The sequence below is a fragment of the Phacochoerus africanus genome, chromosome 4 (genome assembly GCF_016906955.1).
Source record: "Phacochoerus africanus isolate WHEZ1 chromosome 4, ROS_Pafr_v1, whole genome shotgun sequence".
NCBI classification, from domain to species: domain Eukaryota; kingdom Metazoa; phylum Chordata; class Mammalia; order Artiodactyla; family Suidae; genus Phacochoerus; species Phacochoerus africanus.
In genome coordinates, this window is record NC_062547.1 from 125924572 (window position 1) to 125943141 (window position 18570).

The 18570-nt window shown below is 41.8% G+C and overlaps 1 protein-coding gene across 2 annotated transcripts in view; it reads left to right on the top strand.

The window, feature by feature from the left end:
- SNCAIP (synuclein alpha interacting protein) overlaps positions 1 to 18570 on the top strand; it is a 161843-nt gene that overhangs the window by 140221 nt on the left and 3052 nt on the right. Inside the window, exons 5-7 of one of the 2 annotated variants that reach the window (XM_047778499.1) lie at positions 5215 to 5307; positions 6133 to 7201; positions 8468 to 8538. In XM_047778499.1, the coding sequence (XP_047634455.1) occupies positions 5215 to 5307; positions 6133 to 7201; positions 8468 to 8538 (1233 nt within the window). The remainder of the gene's footprint in view (positions 1 to 5214; positions 5308 to 6132; positions 7202 to 8467; positions 8539 to 18570) is intronic. The other variant, XM_047778498.1, reaches the window with a different exon arrangement.

Consider the following 18570-nt stretch of genomic DNA (forward strand, 5'->3'; position numbering starts at 1 on the left):
GAAGGATTAAGAGCTGCTGCCCATCTGAGGGGACTGAGGTCACCCTTGGAAAAACATCAGTCAAGTTATAGTGGGTGTAGTGTGAAGGGAATCACTGAAAATCGTGAATGGTACTCAAAGTAATGGTGGCAGATTAGGAGGACAAATTATAAAAATTAAATTTTAGGGGGAAAAAACCCATGACATCTTATTTTAAAATTATAAAAGCTTTTCTTCCTTTTTTCCTGCAAGAAAAGACCTCTGGTTGGTGGGAGGGCTTCACTGGTTAGAAGTATAATTCATGCAACCATGCAGTAAGTCCTTAGACCCTCTAGCTCTTCTCATATCTGGAGAAACGTTTCCCTCTCTGCTCCTGCTCTCTTGCTTTAGAGGTAAAAGACTCTGCACTCCTCCTCCCTTACCCCTACTAGTACCTAGAATACACTCGTCAATGAATTTAGGCTTTAATTAGAAAAAAAAAAATAAAGTTTAAACTTAAAAATTAGAGGGATTCCTATCCCTCCAAGAGTCCTCTACCCATTTCAGCAAGACAACCAAGAGCAGGTGGCTAAGTGAACTTGAAGGTGGTCTGGATGTAATGGAAGGGAAAATGCACACAGATTCATAACTCAGTTATCTTTCCACAGTGAACATTACTTGTGCTCATGTCTTTATGTGCATGTATAGTATTTCTTTCTTTTTTTTTATCCTTCGGGCATATGGAAGTTCCCAGTCTAGGGGTCAGATCACAGGTGCACCTGCCAGCCTATGCCGTAGCCATAGCAACATGGGATCCAAGCTGCATCTGCCACCTACATCACAGCTCATGGCAACACTGGATACTTAACCCATTGAGCAAGGCCAGGGATCAAACCCACATCTTTATGGTTCCTACTCAGGTTCGTTATCCTGAGCCACAATGGGAACTCCAGTTATTTCTAAAAGTAAGTTCGTATAAAGGGAATTGCCAGCGCTAAGAGCATACATATTTTTTTTTCTTTTTTTTAATTACTCTAATTTATCACATCTGTAGTTGTATAATGATCATAAGAATCTGATTTCACAGGATTTCCATCACACAGTCCAAGCACATCCCCCCACCCCCCAAACTGTCTCCTCCGGAGACCATAAGTTTTTCAATGTCTGTGAGTCAGCATCTGTTCTGCAAAGAAGTTCCGTCTGTCCTTTTTTCAGATTCCACATGTCAGTGAAAGCATTTGATGTTGGTGTCTCATTGTATGGCTAACTTCACTTCGCATGATAGTTTCTAGGTCCATCCATGTTGCTAAAAATGCTGGTATTACATACATATTTAAAATGTGATTAGATGTTACCTAATATCCTCCCAGCAATGTTATATGAGCAGACACTCCCCCTAAGTAGTGTACGGACATATCCATCATGAGAAACTTTAAAATGACCCAATGTGGAGTTCCCGTCATGGCTCAGTGGTTGACGAATCCGACCAGTATCCATGAGGACATCGTGGCTCAGTGGTTGACGAATCCAACTAGTATCCATGAGGACATGGGTTTGATCCCTGGCCTCATTCAGTGGGTTAAGGATCTGGCATTGCCGTGAGCCATGGTGTAGGTTGCAGACATGGCTCAGATTCTGAGTTGCCGTGGCTGTGGAGTAGGCCAGCAGCTGTAGCTCCAGTGTGACCCCTAGCCTGGGAACCTCCATATGCCGCAGGTGTGACCCCAAATAGACAAAAGACAAAAAAAAAATGTGGTATTTTTTCTAATGGTTTGTACTCAGAGAAAAAATCACAAAACCTCCTTCCGTCTCTTACCACTGCATCTCAGAGGCTTTCATGAGCTATAATAGCTGTTTTATTGGTAGACCTCTTCAAGGTCAGGGCCTTGGCTGCACTCTCTGTTGATGATCCTAGGACAAAACACACATGTACGCTAATAGACAACAGTTCTTCCACTGTCTCCAAGCTGAATGCTGTAGACAGTTGTAGGTAGCCACTGACAAGATCAAATGGGAGAGGTTACGTTGTAGAGCCTAGTCTTGTACTTACTGGGTGAGGTTGGCAAAACTAGACATGAACAGAGAAGTTCACTGAGTATTGCCACAGCACGGTGGACCCTTCCGGCTCTAGGGCACCAGCAACCTAGAAAGATGTAGCAGGAAGGATGGAAGGCACTGGTTTTCCAGCCCAAAAATGTGGCTGAGAGACAGTCTCGAATGCCTTTTCCTCCTAGAATATTTTTACCAACTGTACAGTTGATAAACATAGTTGTTATTTAGAAATGGAAACCTTTGGCTCTCTTCGAGATCCTAATCTACAAGCCTAGGTATTGCAGGTTGAATTGGGGTCCCACAAAATGATCTGTTGGCGCCCTAACCCCTAGTACCTCGGAATGTGAGCCTATTTAGAGGTAGGGTCTTTACGAAAGTAATCAAGTGAAAATGAGGTCGTTAGCGTTAGGCCTAATCCAGTATGACTCATGCCCTTCTAAAAGGGGGAAATTTGGACGCAGACACAGACACACAGGGAGAACACCATGTGACCATGAAGGCAGAGATGAGGGTGATTCATTTACAAGCCAGAGAATGCCAGAGATGGCCAGCAAACCACCAAAAACTAGAAGAGAGGCATAGAACAGATCCTCCTTCACAGCCTCGGCAGGAACCAGCCCAGCCAACGCCTTGGTCTTGGACTTCTAACCTCCAGAAGTTTGAGAAAATAAATGTCTGTCATTTAAGCAAGGCAGTTTGTAAAACTTTGTTACAGCAGCTGTAATAGATAATACACTATGCATATGCTCACATACTTTCATATATTCATATGTTACATGCTCACATGTTAGAATTAAAGTTGATTAGTCCTTTCTGAGGGCTTCTTTAGAATCTAAAGGAGAGAGTCCTTTTTTCCTCCATTCATACCTGGGATTCCTGCCATCAGTCAGCCTAATTGCCGCCAAGTAGCTTCCTTGACTGTGTCATATTCGCTTTGACACCTAAAAACCCTTTAAAAGGAGACCATAGTCTTTGTTCCTCTATTTTAGTCCCTCGCTAAATGTTTTTCTAAAAAACTTGACATGCAGCACCAAATTTCAAGGTGGGAAAAGTTCAGTGTTCTTATGTATTTTTGTTTTTTATTCATTCGTTTAGGGTCAGCAAATATGGACTGTGGACCAAATCCAACCCATCACTTGTTTTTATAAATAAGGTTTTCTAAAAACAGAGCCATACATCAGTGGGTGATGGTTACTGCTGTGGTGCAGGTTTGATCCCTAGCTTGAGAACTTCTGCGTGCCACGGGTGTGGAAAACAAAAGGCAAAAACCAGAGCCGCACGCACTTATTTACATATTATCTAGGCTTGAGTCCATGCTACAGAAGTGGAGCTGAGTAATTATGACACAGAATGTGTGGCACACAAGCCTAAAATATTTATCCCCTGACCTGTTAGGAACAAGCTTTCTGGCTCCTGCTTTAGACGATTAAGTTTTCCGTATGTGAGTCACAGAATGAGTGAGATAAGGTGAGGTCACAGACTTCTCTGGTCTTAGGGATCAAACTAGGACTGAGACTGACCACTTCTGAGAAAAGGAGAGTCCTTGGGAATGATGGAAGGGTATTGTGCAAGTCTGATCTTACAGAAATAGATTTAGGCGCCCAACAGCTGTTGAGCCTGTGCAGTGACGTTTGACCTGGAGAAGATGGGCTTCCTCAAGCCAGTGTCCACGATTCAGCAGTTCTTTTAAGAACACCGTCACTCATTCGTTAAGTTCCTTGTCCCAGCTCACAAGAGCGGCTACCAGTTTTGATGTTAGGTGGATTCGGTTTTGACTCCTTTAAGAAGTTACCACACACTCAGTGGTTTAAAACAAAAACATTTATCTTACCGTTCTGTAGGTCAGAAGACCAGCAAGGGTCTCTCCAGACTAAAATTGAGATATCTTCACTTGCCGTTCCTTTCTGAAGGCTTAATGATGAAAGTCTATTTCTTGCTCACTCAGATTGTATGCAGAATCACTTCCTTGCAGGTGTGGGACTGAGGTCTCTGTTTTCTTGCTAGCTGTCAGCGGAAGGTCATTGGCAGCCCCTGGAGGCCACTGCATTCTTTGGCTCACAGCCCCTTCCTCCATCTAGGAAGTCTGCAACGGAGATTGAGTCCTCCTCTTTCTCACATCATGCTTTGCCTCTCTCTGACCTCCTTTTCTGCCTCCTCTTCACTATTATTGACACATGCAATGAGATTGGATGGACACAATAATCCAGGGTGGCCTCAACTCCATCTGCAACCTTAATTCCCTTTTTGCCAAGCAAGGTAACAGAGTCACACTTTTTAGGGATTAGAATGTGATGGACATTTTTGTGGGGCGGTGGGGTACCTCACTAATGCTACAGAGTTCAGTAAATCCTCCTTCTCCAAAATGAGAATTAGTTTACTTTACTTTTGTCAAGTACTGTAATAAGTCTTATGTGTTTTTAAACAAATTTAACTTTCTGTAACCTATGGCTTTTAACCTATTTTCTTAACTTTAAAGCACATTCTAATACAAACACGTCTATATCCAGAGTAAATTGTGTTGCTATTCATTGTTTTTCTTTTATATAGAAAAATTCAAGTTATCGTTTTTAGCCAACTTGGAACTAATTTGCTTGCTTCATTTTTTTCTGATGGCTAGATTAATACAGTTACTTAAGAAATTCAAACAATTTAGAAAGACTAAGTAACATTTTGGAATATATCCTTCCAGCTCAAAGGAGGGCGGGTAGGAAGAAGAGAGAGAGAAAGAGATTTTTTTAAAAATGAAGTAATGAGATTATACTACAAACAGTATTTTGTAATTTTTACTTAAAGTAAAATACACTGTGTGTGCATGTTTGTATAGATACACTTTATACTGTATACTTTATAGATGTGTATATATACATATATTAGGGAAATTTTTTTCTATATTATAGATATTCAGATATAGCATCACTCTTAATAGCTGCCTTCACAGAAATAATTATAAATTATTTGGTCTTACCGATGAGCATTTAGGTTACTTACAGTTTTTTACTAATGTGAGTAATAAACATCTTTGGGGGTACTTTTGACTGTATCCTTAAACAATTTCTGAATTATGAGGATGACAGTTATGTACATTTATGAGGCTTTTGGATTTATTGCAACTTACTGTAAATTATCATGAAAAAATTATACCTACTAATTTATGGAAGTAGTCATGCATCAGGGAGCTTAGATGTTTCGGTTTGTCTTTCCCAGGCAGACAATGCAACGCGTCACACTGCAGAACCAGCTCCAACACCTTCTAGAAGCCCAGAAATCAGAGGCCAGATCACTCCTTTCTTCACCCAGGTAATACCAGGAATGTTGGTGGTTAGAATTCTTAAGTGTCTTTAATCTCTGAACCTTCTTTTGGACTTCCTTTTAATATCTTTTAAGAAGATAAAAACCTAAAACAACTTACTCTTTTTTTTGTTTGTTTGTTTGTCTTTTTAGGGCCAAACCCACAGCATATGGAGGTTTCCAGGCTAGGGGTCAAATGGAAGCTACAGCAGCTGGCCTACACCACAGCCACAGCAACACAGGGTCAGAGCCTCTTCTGTGACCTACACCACAGCTTATGGCAACGCCAGATCCTCAACCCACTGAGCGGGACCAGGGGTTGAACCTGCATCCTCACGGATGCTAGTCAGATTCATTTCCGCTGAGCTATGATGGGAACTCCAGAAAACGTCTTATTCTTCTAAAGAGAAATAAAAGTGAAATATCATAGGGAAAAAGCACAGATCCTAGGGTCAGAAGACTTGACTGCTGTGTCTTCTTTCCATGACTATAAACTACTCAGTTACTCTTTCAGAATCTTTTATTTCTTCATCCGTGAAATAGCACAGCATTGTTGAAGATGGGATTAGTTCAGAACATTTGTGAATATTGATGTGTAAACAATGCAACAGTAGATAAATTTAGCCGTCATAGCGTAAGGTATGAGGCATACAATACTGGTTATGGTTGCCACCATGAACTATTTACAAATTGCTTTAAACAGACATTAATTATTCTTGTTTCAGTCTTTCTGATGTGTAAGTTATTAGCAGCAGTAAAGCCATGCAGTGATTCATGGCTGAGTCATTTTAACCCTCTAGGAAATCATGTCCTGTGCCCTTTATTCTCTTGCAGTTCACCATCTTCCCCAGCTTCCAGAAAGTCCCAGTGGAAATCCCCAGATACCGATGATGAGTCTCTCACCAAAAGCAAATCAGGAGTCCAAGAGGGGGTTCAGGTTCTTGGAAGCCTGTCTGTATCCAGCCGGGCTAGGGCCAAAGCAAAAGATGAAGATTCTGATAAAATCCTCCGCCAGTTATTAGGAAAAGATATCTCAGAAAACGTCTGCACGCAGGAAAAGCTGTCCTTGGAATTCCAGGATGCCCAGGCGTCTTCAAGAAACTCAAAAAAGATCCCTCTGGAGAAGAGGGAACTGAAGCTAGCCAGGCTGAAGCAGCTGATGCAGCGGTCGATGAGTGAGTCGGACACAGACTCCAACAACTCTGAGGACCCCAAGGGCACACCTGTGAGAAAGGCTGACAGGCCCAGACCTCAGCCCATCGTGGAAAGCGTGGAGAGCGTGGACAGTGCCGAAAGCTTACACTTGATGATAAAGAAACACACATTGGCATCAGGCCGCAGGTTTCCCTTTGGTATCAAGGCCTCCAAATCTCTGGACGGCCATAGCCCATCTCCCACCTCAGAGAGCAGCGAGCCAGACCTGGAATCCCAGTGTCCGGGCTCAGGAACTACTCCCCCAAACCAGCCCTCTGCAGAACCCCCTCAGCCCAGCCCCGACAGCACAGCCGCCCAGAAAGTGGCCACGAGTCCTAAGAGTGCCCTCAAGTCCCCATCCTCCAAGCGCCGGACATCTCAGAACTTGAAACTCAGAGTTACCTTTGAGGAGCCCGTGGTGCAGATGGAGCAAAGTGGCCTTGAACAGAACGGCGAAAAGGACAGAGATAAGGGCAGGCCCCTCCCACGGACCTCCGCGGGGAACGAATCAGGGGATCAACTGAAAAGGCCTTTTGGAACCTTCCGATCCATCATGGAGACATTGAGTGGCAACCAAAACAATAATAATAACTATCAGGCATCCAACCAGCTAAAGACGTCCACGCTGCCCTTAACCTCACTTGGACGGAAGACCACAGACAGTAAAGGAAACCCCGGGAGCTCTGCTGGCAAAGGGAAGAATAAGGCGGTGAGTGTTCTTTGGAGAACCTCCCTTTTATTCTTTTAAATTAATTGAGTTGTTCCTAACACCACAGATAGCTCCCTTGGCCACCTTGAGGGAATCCCCAGAATTCCAAAGGATGCACAGAAAGCCAGATTCCTGTGTTCCTAATGAGCTATGTCCTCTAAGAGTACAGGTTGCTCCTCCCTTGGAAAGTACATTAAGGGAGAACAATTAAACAAATCACAAGAGATTATGTTCTGGTCCCTAGATTTCCCTAAGTAGTTTAATCCTTGCGAATGAGGAGTCGTAGACTGGGAGGCATTTCTACAAGATTGGACGATAAATCCATGTGAAATCAGGCCCTCCTTGGGCACTGATTCTGCCTCAGGAAGAGTTTCATCTCCTCATGTGACTGGATAGTTTATTCTCAAGCCCAATTAAAGGACACATAAGTAGAAACTCCATTTCCAAAGACTTAACTACTCCACTTTGGAGTGACCTTTCGACTGAAAACACCGTAAGGACCTCCACATGGGCATTTTACACCACAAGCCCCTAAGAAAGCTTTAGCGGCCTGAAGCGCTCGCCAGCACGCGGGGGATGGCAGAGAGCACTGTGAACTATATTTTATAATTGCCTTTATTGGAAAACCATGCACTCTAATCTTAAATCCAGTGAATAAGATATACAAACATCTTTTTTTAGGCCATGTTTTCTGCATGCTCTGTGCATGCCATGCCTGCAAAATGGTATAGCAGCCAAAATGTGAAACTCTCTGAGGGATGGAAAGATCCAGAATATCCATCGTGCAATCTAGAGAGTCACACCTGCAAAATTTATTATTTGCTGTAAGATAAAATCCCATTATAATGAGGTCTAAGAACTGTCCAAATTCTTTTTGCAATACTAAAATCAAGTTTTAGTTAATATTACTCTAACCCAACACAAATTTTCATTACACATTGATGTCCACTGTGAGTTGTCTTTGTCATAAAAGACTTTAGCATACATTTGTTTCAGCTAGAAAAGTCACACTTGTATCCCAAACACCAGACCCTTTGATTATTAAATAGGTCCACACTTACATTGCTTGCATAAAACTTTCCCAGGTAACTTAATGGGTTCTCTTGCTCAAGAGTCAAAGATGTCAGCAGTTCCCCATGCTCCTTAAAGTGTATCCCAATCTTCTGTCCTTTAATCTCTCTCCTGCATGCCTCCTGTTTATTGAGGCTTGTGCATGTGCTGAGCTTGTTGCATGTGTTCAGATGACTTTTAATTGCACCTCTCTAGGAGATATACGGCAGCTGCATCAATCTTTCCTCTAACACGCTGATTGAAGAGCATCTGCGTAACTATGCACGGTATGTGGTGCTGGGGGTGTATCACACAGCAGTGCCATGCCTTTGCTTTGAATTGCATGACCCTTTAAAAAAAATTGGAATATCATTGATTTACAGTGTTCTGTTATTTTCAAGTGTATAGCAAAGTGATTTAGTATACATGTATCTCTCTATATATTCTTTTTCAGAGTCTTTTCCCTTATAGATTGTTGTGAAATATTGGGTAGAGTTTCCATGCTATGTAGTAGGTCTTTGTTATCTTTTTTATATATAGTTATGTGTATATGTTAATCCCAAACTCCTGATTTATCCCTCCCTGCCTGCTCTCCTCTTTAGTAACCATAAGTTTGTTTTCTGTGTCTATGGGTCTGTTTCTGTTTTGTGTTTAAGTTCATTTGCATCCTTTTTTTTTTTAAGATTCCGCATATAAGCAATATTGTATGATAGTTCTCTTTCACTGTCTGGCTTACTTCACTTAGCATGATAATCTCTAAGTCTATCCATGTTGCTGCAAATGGCATTATTTTGTTGTTTTTTAAGGCATTGTAATACTCCATTGTATGTATGTACCACATCTTCTTTGTCCATAGCTATCGATGGACATTTAGGTTGTTTCCATGTCTTAGCTATGGTGAAGAGTGCTGCAGTGAACATAGGGGTGCGTGTATCTTTTCTAATTATGATATTCTCCAGGACTGGGATTGCAGGATAATATGGTAGGTCTATTTTTAGTTTTTTAAGGAGCCCCCATACTATTCTCTAGAGTGGCTGCACCAATTTACAATCCCAATAGTATAGAAGGGTTCCTTTTTCTCCACACCCTCCCTAGCAATTATTATTCATAGACTATTTGGTAATGGCCATTCTGACCCATGTGAGGTGGTACCTCATTGTGGTTTTGATTTGCATTTCTCTAATAATTAGTGATGTTGAGCATCTTTTCATGTACCTATTGGTCTTCTGTATGTCTTTTTTGGAAAATGTCTATTTAGATCTTCTGCCCAATTTTTGATTGGGTTGTTTGGTTTTTTTTTGATATTGAGCTGGGTGGGCTGTTTATATATTTTGGGGATTATTCCTTTGTCAGTCATATCGTTCACAGACATTTTCTCCCATTTTGTAGGTTTTCTTTTTGTTTTGTTTACTGTTTCCTGTGAAAAAGCTTAAATAAAAATAAACAAACGGGACCTCCTTAAACTTAAAAGCTTTTCCACAAACTTTTAAATGGTGTCCTGAAGCACTTTTCACAGGCACTGACACCAAGAAGGCAGGAAATTACAACTCTTCCCCCAAATAGAACCAGGCAGATTTGTAACCGGACCTTAGAAAGGGAGCAAGTAATGGAAGGGCTTAAGTCTATCCCCTTCACAAACACATGGTGCCTCAGTTGACCTTGATTTCAGTCTTTGTTTTAATGGAGTCAAGTACCAAGTAAGTATAGAAATTAAGTTTCCTGTCCTGGGTGGAATGAGTCAACCTCTGATCAGAATCAACTTTGCGACAAAGCTGAGGTTTTCTTTCATTGCTGTTTATAGACTGAAAGCTCCTTCAGTCACCAGTCGGCTGCCCTCGGGAGAAGTGAGGTCTTGCCATTCCAAAGTGACTCTTGCAATTTGGAACCACGATGCTGGTCCAGAAGCCAGTTAGTGAGTGCCCACCAACAAAACAATAGCCTTTGTCACACAAAATGTTCAAGATTCAAAAATGAACGGACTGGGTCCATCAAAGAATCACCTCCAAGGTCCCTAGTGGCTCAGGTTCTTCCTTGAGCAAAGTCCACCCAGCATAGCTTTCTTTCATCCCTGGGGATACCCATGACTCTAACAGAGCAAAAACAGGGGAGTTCTAAGAAGAGAGCCGGTGAGGGGAGTTAATACAGTCAGTGCCTCTTGGCTGCTTTATTTCGGAAGAGTTGAACCCCACCCCCTCTTTTTAAAGGAGACTAGTCATTTAAATGAAAAGAAAGCTATGACATGCCTTTTAGCACCCTTCCAAAATCCTCTGAAACATTTGTATGACTGTGTGTGTCTATGTGTATATAGTTACACACACACATACGCAAGTGAATGTGTTGTGGATATAAATGTTAGTTCAGAATTCTAAGGTGTAAGAAATGTCACTCTTCTTTTTTTCCCTCTACATCACGTTTAATCTGCTTCAGGCCAGAGGAAAAGTAAATCTCAGTCATTTTCAGAGGTGCCCCTAGGGGTCTCGTTAATTCTCTACGTTGCAGGAAGCCCTTTGGCGCTTCAGTATTTACTGGTCACCAGCGTTCTGCTTGGGTCAGATTCACATGTTGCCTCAGTCTGGGCTACTTCTGGCCACACTGGGTCAGGGCATCTTGACCAGTATTAGGAGCCCAATGCCTGGACGAGAAGGGAAATAGGAAAAAAAATAGCCCTTCCCTTCCCAGACATCGGTATTGGCCCACTTCTGTTTCTTCCCCAGCTTACTTTGTGTTTTCTGATGCCTGGAAATTTCTGCATTTGTCCTTCAGTGGAAGTCACCAACAATACCCTGAGGCAAGGAAGCAAAAGGCTGGGCGGACTCCTTGGGAGGGAAAGGAGAATACCTCCCATTTCTTCCCTGCTCCTACAGCATAGAAACCAGACAATTAGTATCACAGTAGATTCTCCTGCCAGATATAGTTCATCCTGTCGTCTTACAAGCCAGGGAACAAAGCGAACAACCTACCCTAATAGGATTACAAAAATCGGAGCACAAAATACGGTTAAGAGACTACTCAGATATCTGACAACTGGGTTAGCACATTCCTACTCTGCTTAAGGAACAGTCCTTCTGAAGGCTTCACTGGCTTATGTATTAACAGTTACCTTTGAGTGACAAAAAGAAACTTCAAAATAAAAATGCTCAGTATATTTAAATAAACATCCTGACCCCTTCCCCTCCCTGCCTTATCATTTGACTTATACTTGATCATGGTTTTAGTTTGGCTTGTGTTTCCTGAAAAGTGAAAATCCACTCGTTTGTTCATGCTAGAGAGGGGGAGTTCCTCTGATTCACTCATCATCACACAGAGGCAGAGAGAACCGGCCCAGTCCACTGCCTAGATAAAGTAAGGATGGATGTATCTCTGGCTGAAAGAAAGATTCCTCAGAGACATAAGCTGGTGTGGGAATGTGGATGCGATTCCCATGCTAATTGATTCTGGTGCCTGCTTCGTTTCCCCTGTGGGACCCTTAGAAAGGGCATCCCAGAGAAAGATGCAACAAAGAAAGGGACCCACGTGTTCATCCATCAGTGATGCCTTCAAATCTTGACCCAGGAATTTGCTTGAAGGCCGCGTGGCTCCTGTCAGGGGCAGGGATTGCCCCAGATCATATAACTTGGGACGGCATAGTCATTGGGTTGGAGCTGCTCTAAACATTATGCCCCTGGTGGCCCTAGCGGTGTAGCCCTGGGAGAAAGAGTGGGGCAGTGGACCTTCATTCCAGACCTACACTGGAATCACATTTTAGTTCCTAAGATTTCTCTTTCCCTAGTAAATGGAAAAGAGGAACAATAAATACAACATTTTAAAGAATGTCAACTCTGTGAGGAGGTTTTGTTTGCTATTTATTTTTCTAAATTGGTCACAGCTTGATAGCAAAGAATCTAAATTTCTTTTCAATGCCCTTTAAAATTGGATTCAACTCTATTACTTTGAATATCTTTCCCAGTGTGTTTCAACTGTGGAGGATGACTTTGTTTATAACAAGCAGATTTATCTTTACTTTTTCTCATAAAAGGACAAGTTAGTTTTGAGTGATTACAACTCCAAGGGAATATTTGCAATTATCTATCTTAAAATGCCAATAAGACATTCACTTCCCAGAGTTTAAGTCTATCTGAGATCTGTGACACATGCAGTGAGCATTGATTCTGGTCACTGGCAGGCAGAGGGCATTAACCCCTGGCCACCACTGGTCACATCCTCGTTGACCATGTGGCACTGTGGCCCAAGGGGTTAGCATTAGAAAACCCCTAGTTCTAGCACCAACATGAGAGGAGACTCCTTAAAAAGACATCAAGCAAGGAGTTCGCATTGTGGCTCAGTGAAAATGAATCTGACTAGCATCCATGGGGACACAGGTTCGATCCCTGGCCTTGCTCAATGGGTTAAAGACCCAAGTTGCTGTGAGCTGAAGCACCTTGGATCCCACATTGCTGAGGCTGTGGTCATGGCATAGGCTGGTGGATACAGCTCAGATTTGACCCCTAGCCTGGGAACCTCCATGTGCCAGCTTGGGTGTGGCCCTAAAAAGAAAAAAAAAAAAAGACATTAAGCAATAAACACCATTAGTGTGGGTTTTACTGCCAAGAAATTAGCCACATTGGGAATTATACATCCAGAGCCAAGACCTGGTAGCATGGATTTCACCTATATGTCAATATTGTTTAACAGCCACTTCAAAGAGAGTGGCAAGTTTGGCCTGAGATGATATGAGGATATGACGATAGTTACCTGGAGGTCTGAGTTTAGGGTACCCCTGCCACCAGGGCATGTTCGTATGCACGCACACATGCACACACATGCGCACACTCACACATTTCTGTCCTCATTTTCAGGACATACTACTAAACAGAAAAATCAGCACACTAATGGAAGACATTAGGGAAGTAGAGGCCCTGGCTGAATCCTGTCCTGATCAGAGTGTAGGCTTCGCCCCACTGAGCAGCATTTCCATAATTATGATGGAAAATGTAGTCGGCACAGAAAGGAATCCCTGATCCTGGTTCACAAAGGCAACCTTCCCATCACTTCCCTGGATATAATAAAAAGAACCACATTTTCATCTAGTCTTAAAGTTTGACCTTAAAGTATTTGTTTTCAGCCCGTAGGCTCTTGAAGGATCCTTGAGGGGATAATTGTGTAATTGCTTAGTCAGCGGTGTGTTAGGAAGCTAGCTGAGTGACTGTTGATTGCAGAGTTGTAGAGGGAACCCCTGAGACCAGACTGCATCTTACCAAGGTAATGGTGTAGAAGACTTGTTAGGGTGCTAGTAACAAAGGGTATTTGCTAACGCTAGAGACGTTAGACTTCCTGCCCCGAAACTATAGTCTCAAGTTCTAATCTCTGATCTGAAATTTGTTTTCCTGTGTCTCTGTGTCTACTGTACTGGCTCTGGGGTCCAGAGCCACTGAGTCTAGGAGTGGATGTTCCTGGGGTGACTCACTGTGCTCCAGAAACCCCTAGGGCTTCTCTGGTCTCCGTCCCCTGCCTACCCCCATCCATGTTTCTCTGGTGTTCTGGCCCCGCTCTTGTCCTGTGCACCCCCACCTCTGCCTCCCTAGGGCTCTCATTCCTTTCAGAGGGAAAAACCCTTGTTTCATACAGAAGCTTTGTCCCTATGACTTGGAGGGGAAAGGAGACCTCAGTCTTGAACCATGTCTCCAGATGACATCCATTAAGTGGCAGCTCCTTTGAAATGGGTCACAGTTTTGCAAGAATCTTGTGTGTAGAGAAAAATGCCTGTGTTATGGGGAATCCTCAAAGTGATCGGATCTTTCCAGTGTCTGGGCACAACTTAGCAAACTCATTATAAAAGCTGCCAGAGTTTGCAGGATTGACGAGCGCGTGATTCACAAATGGAGTTTCTTTTCATCAGCTCCTTATACCCTCTGGGAAAAAGGAGAAGGCATATTCCATCACAGGAAGACAGTGGAACAAGGTTTAGTATCAAAGCATGATGAGCTGAGACACAGAAAAAGCTATGGAACTAAGACCCTATCTTCTGTCTTAAAGCACTGCCCTTGGGAGGCAGGAAATGAACATGGGGAACACCCAGCAGCTGTAGGTAGGGGGGTGCAAACCGGGGGATCTGCCTTGGAAACCAGAGTCATCCCACTACAAATACAATCTTTGAGCATGCTAATCCTGGTTTAAGTGTAGTCCCCAGAGTTAAGAAGCAACAACTCCCTTCTTCCACCTCCACCTACCTTTCCTTCCTGACCCCTAGAGTCCAGTTTTGATTTGTGTAACTCCAAGGGGGATCAGTACAGGAACCAAGGTCATATTTGCACCTTCTGGCCACCACTAGTGTCTTTGCACATTAAAAGAGCAGGGTCTGTCCATAAACTCTCTTAAGGCTGGAGTTTTAAAGAAGCATCAAGTCGTTTGAGACTTAGTATCAGAGACTTGGAGTTTCTTTGTGGCACAGCAGGTAAAGGATCTGGCATTGTCACTGCTGTGGCTCTGGTCACTGCTGTGGTGCAAGTTTGATCCCTGGCCCTGGAACTTGTATATGCCACAGGCGCAGCCAAAAAAAAATGTGTGTATATATGTATGTATGTGTATATATGTGTGTGTGTGTGTGTGTATGTGTGTATGTATATACACACACATATATAAAATGTATTCTATAATATATACTATATATTTATAGTATATATTATATAATATATATTTTATACTATATTATAAAAGTATTATATACTATATTATATAATATATATTTATATATATTATTTACTATATATTTATATATTATATTATATGTTATATATTTTTATATATTATATAATTTTTATATATTAGTTACTATATGTAGTAAATATATATTTATATTTATATATTTACTACATTGTGTATATATACTACTGTTTATATATAGTTATATATATATAGCAACTATCAATATATATACTTATATATATAGTAACTATATATATAAGTGGTACTATATATGTATATATAGCAACTATAAATATATATACATATATGTGGTAACTATAAATATATGTAAGTATATATATTTATAGTTGCTATATATATAGTAAATAATGTATATAAATATATATATTTACCCAAACACCTTCCATTATCTTCACTGAGCATCCCCGCCAGCCACAGCCATTTGGGGTTTTCCTTCCCGTGCTGAGAACTGTGCAGCTGCATGACCGTCCTGGATGTCAGACTCCTGGATTGCCAGTACCCTTGTTTCAACGATGTCCTTAGCAAGAAGCCACACATTTTACTTGGCCAAGGTTACGCATGTCCCCTCATTCAGCAAGGTCATAATCAAGGGAGCATTAGGAGAGATGACCGTTAAAACACATCAACTCCATGAAACGTACAAGAACTTCCTGAGGGCAGGGACCCTCAGTAGCCCCACCCTCAGTAGTTCCAGTCCGTACCCCAGTGTCTAGCCTGGTGCCTGCACGTGGTTCTGACTTCAGAGTATTGGGAGAGAGGGAGATCTAGAGAGGAAACAGAGGAAGAAGACAGGGGAAGGGAAATAAAAAGGACGAAGCCTGTCATCCCGCAGAAAGAATGGTACACTCTGTAGAAATCTAGGCCTTTTGATTCCCATCTACCCACCTCTGGTGAGATTCTTACTGGGAATTTGAGTATAAGTTTTCGTTCTTTGAATCAGAATCATGATTTTCAGTAGATGGGATTTAGAGAGATGCTCTCAGGGAAGGCCTGAGGGAGATCACCAGGGTAAATAACTAAGTCTACCTGTTTCGGTTATCAGTGGGAAATGCAGTGCCTGCCCGTGGGCTGTTTTAGACAAACCTTCTAAATAAATTGCCGTCTGGTCACCCTGGGCTGTGGAAATGAGGAATCCATGCCTAGATGAGTCAGCAAGTTAGATGACTTGAAAAACTGTTATTTAAATGTAAGCCTTTCCAATTTTGGTCACTGAGAATGTGATTTTATATCCAAAAATGAAATCAAGGAGCTGCAAATTATCTGAATAATTCATGCTCAAATTACCCAAACACTTTTGCATATTTTTTTTTGAATAGTAGTAATTCAGGACTAGGAAATTGAAGGGTTCAGAAAGACTTGAATCATCCTGATATTATTCAGATAAATGTCTCAAATTAACATTTTACTTGGTATGGACTCTAATCGTGCTGAGTTTTGTCCTACAGAATGTGCTTTTAGTGTTTTTGAGCACAGCACCTCTTATGGTGAAGTAGAAATACTCCATCCATGTCCAAATGGTGACGATATTCTCACACTACAACTCGAGACTTCTTTTTAATTTTTATTATTCATTTAATTTTTTGTCAAAGTGCTATAAGTACCAGTAGTAATGTATAATGTTAGCTTCATATCAAAAACAGGCTGCCCCTGTACCCTCCCTACCCTGTTCTCTACTCCTGCCCCCTGAATCAGCCACTTGCTTTTCCTTCAGATGTTTTCTCTAGTATTCCGTAATTGTAAATAACATGCTCAGGCAGTCTTTCAATTTTACATGTTATCTCTAATGTCTGTTGGCATCCTACTGGACAGTAGGATGCCTAAAATGACAGCTCACACTTATGAAAACGCTTAACAGTGTACTGAAGAATATTCCAGGTGCTTCATGCATATTGACTGTTCTGATTTTCCCAATGATATGGTAGATACTCTTATCATCCAAATTTTGCAGATTGGAAACCAAGGCACAGAGAGATTACATATCTTGCCCAAGGTTACACCAGAGCTATGGTAATGAATTTTGTAGCCAGGGAGTTCCTGTCATGGTTCAGCAGAAATGAATCTGACTAGTTTCCATGAAGATGCAGGTTCAGTCCCTGGCCTCCCTCAGTGGGTTAAGGATCCAGCGTTGCTGTGAGCTGTGGTGTAGGTTGCACACGCGGCTTGGATATAATGTTACTGCAGCTCCAATTCAGCCCCTAGCCTGGGAACCTCCATATGCTGCAGGTGTAGCCCTAAAAAGACCAAAAAAAAAAAAAAATTATGTAGCCAGGATTTCAACTTAGTCTGGTTCCAAAATCCATGTTCTCAACAATAACCCAGATTTGTCCAGCTCTATTTTGACAACCAATACTGCCCTCCCCCCAACTCCAACACACACACACCCCTGAGTCCTCTTCCCACCATCAGTATAGCTCTATTGGTCATTGGAATTAAATCAGTATTTGATGTTTATTATTCTTATGGCTATCTAAATACTAATCACAGAGGATCCATGTAGTGTACTATTATTACATTTCCTGATTCCTGTAACTTTATTTTTTCCCCTGGAGACAATAATTTTGATTTTTTAGTTTACAGTATAATCCTAAAAACTCTGCTAGAGAGAGTTCCCATTTGTGGCTCTGTGGTAACAAACCCGACTAGTATCCATGAAGACATGGATTCGATCCCTGACCTCACTTGCTTAGTGGGTTAAGGATCTGGCATTGCCATGAGCTGTGGTGTAGGTCACATATCATTGGTTGGATCTGTGGCTGTGGTGTAGGCCAGCAGCTACAGCTCCAATTTGACCCCTAGCCTGAGAACTTCCATATGCTGCGGGTGTGGCCCTGGAAAAAAAAAAAACCAAAAAACCAAAAAACCACCTCTGCTGGAGATGGAACCCTCCTTTCAGTGCATTCAAACAAAAGAAGTACCTCTGCATTTCAGTCTGTTCCTGGAGACACCCTTTTTCCTCTTGCCCCAGTCTGGCCTGTGGCTATCTGGCAGTGCTACACAGCTGTCATCCTGCAGTTTCCCACATACATCATCCTGGAAATTCCTTTTGCTTCTCTCCTGTATAGAGCCCTATTTCCTGAATCTGTCTTGTCCTCTTTTTGGTTTATCCTCTTGCTTTGGCAAACACATCTTCCTATCCTAGGGAGGTAAAGGAGTGTTAAAATTTTGAGATCTTGCCTGTCTGAAAGCATCATTGGTTTGCCCTCATATAGCTTATGATTATTTGGCTAGGTGTAGAATTCTGGGTAGGGAATTATTTCCCCTCAGAATCTTGAACAGATTACTTCATTTTTCTCTCACTTCTAAGCAAGAACTAAGGACGCACAGTTCCTCTCTAATTGGTAGTCCCTTGGAAGATTTTACAGCTTTCTCTTTATTACCAGTATTTTGATTTCTTGACACTTGGCCGTGATTCCATTTTCATTCTTGGAGTGTAGACACTCAGTGGGCTTTTTCAACCTAGAAACCTATATGCTTCAGTTCTGGAAAATGTTTTTGTACAATTTCTTCGGAAATTTTACTCCCTGCAATTTCTCCGTTCACTTTTCTGGAAATGCTGTTATTCTAATGTCCAACACACTGGACTGATCCTTTTCTATTTTTGCATTTTTCTATTTTTA